The 6832-nt window shown below is 47.3% G+C and overlaps 1 protein-coding gene across 4 annotated transcripts in view; it reads left to right on the forward strand.

Annotated features, from left to right (window-relative positions):
* The window catches only part of GGT1 (gamma-glutamyltransferase 1), a 63891-nt gene extending 59015 nt beyond the window's left edge, over positions 1–4876 (forward strand). For 3 of the 4 annotated variants that reach the window (XM_037371025.1, XM_037371111.1, XM_037370839.1), the window contains 4 exons: positions 706–833; positions 1687–1799; positions 2863–2976; positions 4038–4876. In XM_037371025.1, the coding sequence (XP_037226922.1) occupies positions 706–833; positions 1687–1799; positions 2863–2976; positions 4038–4181 (499 nt within the window). In that variant the 3' untranslated portion in view covers positions 4182–4876. The remainder of the gene's footprint in view (positions 1–705; positions 834–1686; positions 1800–2862; positions 2977–4037) is intronic. The other variant, XM_037370936.1, reaches the window with a different exon arrangement.
* The last annotated feature ends 1956 nt before the right edge of the window (positions 4877–6832 follow it).

Below are 6832 nucleotides of genomic sequence, written 5' to 3' on the forward strand. Positions count from 1 at the left end.
AGTGATGAGTAGCGCTGTTGATAGGCACTTCTTCTGCTGAGCTTGCAGGTCAGTTCTTAATGCTAAGGCCTGTGTGGTTGGGTCAGAGGGCAAGATGTGTCCTCTCTCATGTTGAGTTTTCCCACCGAGAAAATATTCACTGCATCCGGATCTTCTCATAAGCAGTGGTATCGCTGCTGGCTGTGATTCTCTAGGCTTCTGGAAGGAATTTGAGCTAATACAGCTGGCCTGGAAGTGTGGTGTTTGGCTTTGAGGGCTGTCAGGAAGAGCTGTGTTGTGCACATATGGCCTGAGGCTGGGGGGTGACGGTTCTTTTTGTCTATAGAAAATGTCTCCAGCTTGACACGTCTGAGCAAGACTCATTCCCAGATGTGCCAGCCTTTGAGCTATTCTGCCCCTGAATGGAGTGCATTACTGCCCGGCTGGAAGGGGAATTAGTTGTATTTAGCTGCTGTGCTGTTTTTCCCCTTAGGGTCCATGCAGGGGAGCCATACAGCAGGGCTCTGGGCTGCCTTTCCTCTTTGTGTAGCTGTGTACTCATAAACTGTTTCCTTCCCCCAAGGGGTGCCAGAATGTCCCTTACAACAGGAGGGAGTAGAGAGTTACTCCAATCAAATCCCAGGTTTCACATTGCAGTAATTCACCTGAAGCTGCTCCTGGATTTGCTCTGGTTTTGACATGTCTGCACCAACTTGTTTTCTCTAGCTTTGGCTCTGATGTGCGATCCAACATGAGTGGAATCATATTTAATGACGAGATGGATGACTTCAGCTCACCTTACATAATTAATGGATTTGGGATCCCTCCTTCTCCAGCAAATTTCATAGCACCAGGTAGCTGTAAACTACCTTCCCGACTCAGTCGTTTGGCTGTATCTTGCATACTAATGCTGTAGTGTCTGCAAGGTGGGCTGCGGCATGCCTGTGATCAGGCACAGCTCTGGGGGTTTCTGCAGAGGCCAGGGATGAAAGTCACCTGGCATCCCTGCCAAAAGCACACAACCAGCTGCCCTGGTGCATGCTGAAGGAGGAGAGGCTGTCTACAGAAAAGCTCTTGTGTGTACCTCCTTTCGACAACCAGAAATCCTTTCCCAGGGAGCTCAGTACACATCAGATGAAATTACTTAGGGCTGCAAAAGATTTCTTTGAACAGGGAGGCAGCAGCAGGAGCTGACTGCAGAGTGTTAGATGGCACTGTCCAGCCTTCTCCCTGTGCTGCCTTGGGAGCTGTAGGGCAGTTTTGGATAGATCCAGTTCGTGTACCTAACCCAGGCAACCTGCCTGCCCCACTACTGTTTCCTGCAGACCTGTCTCATTGCTGCTAAAGCGGGCTGGGATTCTGCTGCCCTCCTGTACCCTGTGATTTGGAGAGGGACAGTGAAGAGGAAGGACAGGAAGGGAAGTCCCATGGTGTACTGCAGGCATCTGCATCACCCCAGCTGAGACAGGACTGTGGAAGAAGGCACCTTCAGCCTCTGCATGAAGGACCAGGGTTAAGCTTTGCATTGCAAGAGCAAGAAGAAGATGAGTGCAGGGGATAGTGGGATCCCCAAGGGCTGAACGAGACATGTGAGCTGAGTCAAGAAGGCGGATACTGAGACTCTGTGTTTAGACGTGGGGCAGTAGCTGGCAGTTTGTAAGCTGGAGGTGGAAAGCTGAGTCTCTCTTGCATCTGTGTCCCCAACAGGTAAACAGCCAATGTCCTCTATGTGCCCTTCCATCTTGGTGGATAAAATGAAAAAGGTCAGGATGGTGGTTGGTGCTTCTGGAGGAACAAAAATAACTACAGCAACAGCACTGGTATGTGATGATATGGGCAAAGTGGGGAGAAGGCTGGGGCCAGACAAGGTGGGGGAGGGGCTGCAGTCTCCACCTGTGACATGACCGTGGCTGTGGCTCCCTGCTGTGGGCCAGGGGCCCAAAAGGGAGGTTCCTGCCTGACCTGCTGAGGGCCGGACCTCCAGTGCCAACTCCTGCCAGACCTACAAAGGCTCTGCTATTAAATGACTTCCTTCAGTGATTCCAGGTCTTTTCTTTGGCAAGTTGTTCTTACCACTTTTAGAAGTGTTGTGACTTCAGTTTAGCTTTGACTTCTGTTCTTTGGATCTTGATGGAACTAGTCTCTATCGAGTTTAGAGCCGCTCCCATCCAACATCCTGAACTTTGGATGAGAGTCACAGAGAAGCTAAATAGGGACTTAGGCCAGGCACGGTGTGAGGCCCATCTGACAGGCAGGCTCTCTGTGAGCTGCTGTGACAGCCACTCAAATGCCCAGCGAGCCCAAAAGTGATTGCAGGAGCAAGCTGTCCCCTGTGCCAGCGCGCAGCAGTCCAGAGCCCCAGGCTAGATCTTGCTTTCTTACTGAGGCAGAGGAGAAGTCTTGGTAAAAACCCCTACAAGCAGCTTTCTGAGCCCTTGATCCTGAGGCTATTTTCATTTGCCAGCAGACCCAACCTGCAATTCAACCACGCAGAGATGAGCCAGGTTTAAGGAAGCCAGCTGTGCAGTAGCAGGTAGCCATAGCTGTGTGTTTGCTGGGGTGACTGCTGCGTGTCTAAGCCAGCACAGGCTTAATCATAGCGTGTGAATCCAGCTACAATGGCTTGAGGATCTGATCCTTTTACTGTGTTAACTTTAGTAACTCACGGTCTCTTTCTGTGGGAACCCTTCTAGGCGTATAAAAGCTGACTTGGTGCAATGTACCTGTGTTTTGCTCAGCCAAGAGAGGAACTGCTGAAAGCAGCAGGAGCCACCTTTTATCTGCACTGGTGAACATCCTTCAGACGTCTCTGCCTATGTTGCTACAAGGGTCGGGCCTCTTTGAAGACAAGTGACTAACATTAAGGCTTTTTGCTTCTCACAGACGATCATCAATTCCATCTGGTTTGGCTATGATGTGAAGAAAGCAGTGGAAGAGCCCAGAATTCACGATCAGCTGTTTCCCAATATCACAGAGCTTGAGCAGCAAGTAGAGGAGGTTTGTCTGGGGGGGGTGTGAATTTCTTGTATGGGCTGGGTTCCTAACACTGGGAAGGCACGCACTTGTGGAAAATCATGAAGCTTTGCCAAATGTTTCTAGGTGAGCAGTGTTAAAGCTGGCACAGGTCAAGTACTGGGTCACAATAAGCTGTTCAAAGTGTACCTTTAGTCTCAGTCACGTGGGTTTGCAGCCTAGCACTTTCAAGTGTGACCTATACCTGAAACTGAGCGTAATGTATCTTCTTGCAGTGTTGCTTGGCTTGAAGGACTTGCAAAATTAGAAAACCACGTTAGGTTCTGAACCATTCAGCAGTCTGGATCCAGTGACCCTCAGGAAACTCTTGTCCTGTTGTGCAACCTCCTAATGAGTCCCAAAGCACTGGCACAGAGCTAGCGAGGGAGGACATGCAGAGGGACCCAAGAACAAACTTGGAAATATTTTCACAGTTAAAAGTCTCTGTGCAGCACTGTCAGCCTGACAGCTGATGGCAAGATCTTCCTCACTCTGCATACCACTGCCTGAGCTGGCAGCTTCATTCACCCTGAGGAATTACACTCCCAGAGGCCTGAGGCACATGCTGTCTTTGTACATATCCCATGCCTCTATATTAGGAAAAACACTCCTGTGTAAGGCTGTTTTCCTCAAACTATGCAGAAGATCCTCCTTTAATAAGCTTCTTACTAAGGTAACAGCTGAGATACCTGCCTGCACTGGGGAGGATGCCCTGCTCTCTACAAGTCCTGTGTTTTCTCCCGTTCCCAAACAGGATCCATCAGTTCTGGCTGCTGTTATATGAGTATCTGAGGCAGAATGCTCTGAGATCAGGAGTAGTATTGGTAGCCCACACTGAGCAGCACAAATGTCGCATCTTCTCAATTCCACCTCTTCAAAAGCAGGGTATCCCAGAAAGCAAAGGGGAGAGGAGGCACATAATGTCATTTTAAACCTATCTAGTACAGGCACTGGACGCTTGGGTGGTCATGGAGGATGCAGGTCGCAGACTACGGCAAGTGTGTAGTTTCTTTCTCCTCTTGTCCTCATTCACTTCTGCATTCCAGGCTATAGAAGAACAACTACAGAAGAGAAAACACGATACCACACGGGTGAGCGGCGGTGCGGTTGTGCAGGCCATTCTCAGGACAGATGAAGGATGGGCTGCAGCCTCCGATTCCCGGAAAGGTGGCTTCCCTGCAGGCTACTGACATGGCTCGGCTCCTTTTTTCAGTGGTCTAGTGACACTGAGGTGTGTTTGGGGGGAAGATCTTTTAGGTCTGCAACTCAGGGACTTCTCACAGGAAAAAGAGCAAATTTACCTGTGGTTCTGTTGACAGAGCTGGGACAGTTCTCTACAGCCATGACCGAAGTGCCTCATGCCACAGCAGTCTGCTAAGACAGGCATGTCTACCAGGACGTGCAGTACTTACTTGAAGAGTCTGTTCTGCCTTGAAGAGTTTGTTCCCTGCCTCCTCTCCATCCCATGAAGACAGGTTGGGTTCCCAGAGTTTCCGAAGAAGGTCCAGCTCACTTAAGCTGCAGGAAGTGTTTCCCCTGCACAGTGTCAGCTACCAGGAATGTCCCTGTCGCTGCTAGAGAAGAGATTTGTTTCCTGTGGAGTAGATGGGAGTTACAGGACTCTGGGGACTGGGTTTTCTAAGTTACAAACTAATAGATCTGTGCCATAGCAGGAAGCCCAGCTCTAGACTGGGATAAGCCTTCACAAACTCACCACTCTTTCTTTTAACAAAAGATGTTTCTGCTTTTCATTTCAGTTGATTGTTGGAGATGAGTGGGGAAATGGCTTCAAACTTTTTTATATTTCTGTTGAGAAGGTCTAAAGGGAAGATGCTACCTGTAAAACTCTGAGCACAACTAAAATAAATAAATATGGAGTCATAAATTTTTCTTGCCTGCACGGTTGCTACTGTGAAAAGGGATGGTGAGAGTCTACATGAAAGCTTTCCTGAGGTCATTTTTCTTCACTCCTTCTGACAAAGCTATGAGTAAAAAATACAGTTAAATATCCAAACCAAACTTGTTTTTCTCCAGTTTACCTTTTACCACGTCATACTGCTGTCCTGAAATACCAGAGTCTGAGGAAATGAAACTTCTAAAAAAAGGGCACGCTGCAGCTACGCTTGTTTGAGGGTAAGCTACCATTAATCAGACAATCAATGACCTCTCAGAAATCCGTATTTGATACGGAACAGCTAAGAGTGCCTGTACCTATGCATGAAGGTGTTTTGGCTTGTAGAAACTTCCTGACAGTTTCTAAGAACATTAAAATATGGAATGCATTGAAGAGAAGATGAAATACTGAATTGTTAGGCATCAGGCACCCTCTTTTCTGGTAGTTTTTGTAATTGAGGAGAGTCTAGTTTCAAGGAATAAAGTGATAAAGTGACCATGCTTAAATCTGTGTCACAACTTTGATGTATACATTTGCTTGTATCACTGCCACCGAGTGGCTTTTAGCAGAAGCTGTCTGGGAGGTGCTCTGTGCTTCTTTTTCCTGAGCTGTTACTGATGATGTGGTGTTAGGTGCAAATAAGGCAGTGATTGTAAATAACCTAGTCATTGTGTTCCTTTAAGAATGAGATTGTTTTGGGGCCCGACTTGTACCCTTTATAGCTGAACTGAGACTTTGACTTTTCTACTTGTAATCCAGCAGATACCACTCAGTGGCAGGCTGGTGTTTCAATTCAGTTTGCAAGCCATTTTGGGAAGCTTTGATACAAGTTTGTGTATGGAACAGCATCAGCTGCCATTTATTGGAAATACCTGGCCCTTTGGGCTTAGGATTAGCTGAGCTCTTTCTTGGCCAAGCATGATCTCAGAAATAAACAAAATAATTCCACAGGAAAATAAGCTTATTGAAACCTTAGTCACTGTAGTAAGTCTGAACTACAACAGAAGAAGCTTGTGCTCTGAAACTAGAAGGTAACTGTTTTCTGGGAAATGACTGTTGGATAAATGTGGTGAAACTGGAAGGTAACTGTTTTCTGGGAAGCGACTGTTGGATAAATGTGGATTCTGAAACAAGTTTGAATAACTGTTGCTGGGTTGCTTCTAACCGTTTGTGGTACAGCAGTGTTACTTACGTTCCTGAATAGTCAGAAAAATCCCCTATTATTTATAAGCTATGTTACAAAACTTCCCTTATGGAAAGCTCAGATTTTGCCATGGCTAAAAACACTTCTGTTGAAAACTGTTCTTATAAATGCATTTGAATTCTTGACTCTGCAGGAATGGATTTGTTTGTTTGTTTTAGCAGTATCACTACAGAGGACTGATTTTGTTTAAACTCAGCTGGGCTAAGGCTTGCTCTTACATCCTATGTTTAAAAACCCAAACAGCTATGGCTACTTCTGCATGCTGTAGTTATCCATGTCTCTCTCCCTTGGACAGAGCAGTACCTAGTGCATGCACTGCTGCCACCTGCTTTGATAGCACATCCTGCTACTCACCCTGCATTCAGGCTGGCTGCATGTCAATCGGCAGATGTCACAGTTCATACTGTATGACCTCCTGCTTGTATGGTGCAGGCCCTTCGGCTTGTCTGAATGTCTCAGCTACAAGAAAAGGCTTTTTCCTGCTCATATCCCACCCCTCTGAATGCAGCCACCTGCTCCCTCTGCTTCTGAGCAGAGACAGAATGGCTTGGTGTCAGCCGCGTGTTACAGTGCAGGGTCTGGAGAACAGGACGTGTTGCCATGACCGATTCCAGCTGACGTGAAAGGGAGCTGTACTCTTAAAAGGCAATTCAAATCATGAACGCAGGGGGGTCACCTCTTTTCCCCTCTTCTTGAGTTTAACGTTACCACAGTTTCCCCTTTTGGCAACTGTTCAGCCTCAG

The sequence above is a fragment of the Falco rusticolus genome, chromosome 1 (assembly GCF_015220075.1).
Source record: "Falco rusticolus isolate bFalRus1 chromosome 1, bFalRus1.pri, whole genome shotgun sequence".
NCBI lineage: Eukaryota > Metazoa > Chordata > Aves > Falconiformes > Falconidae > Falco > Falco rusticolus.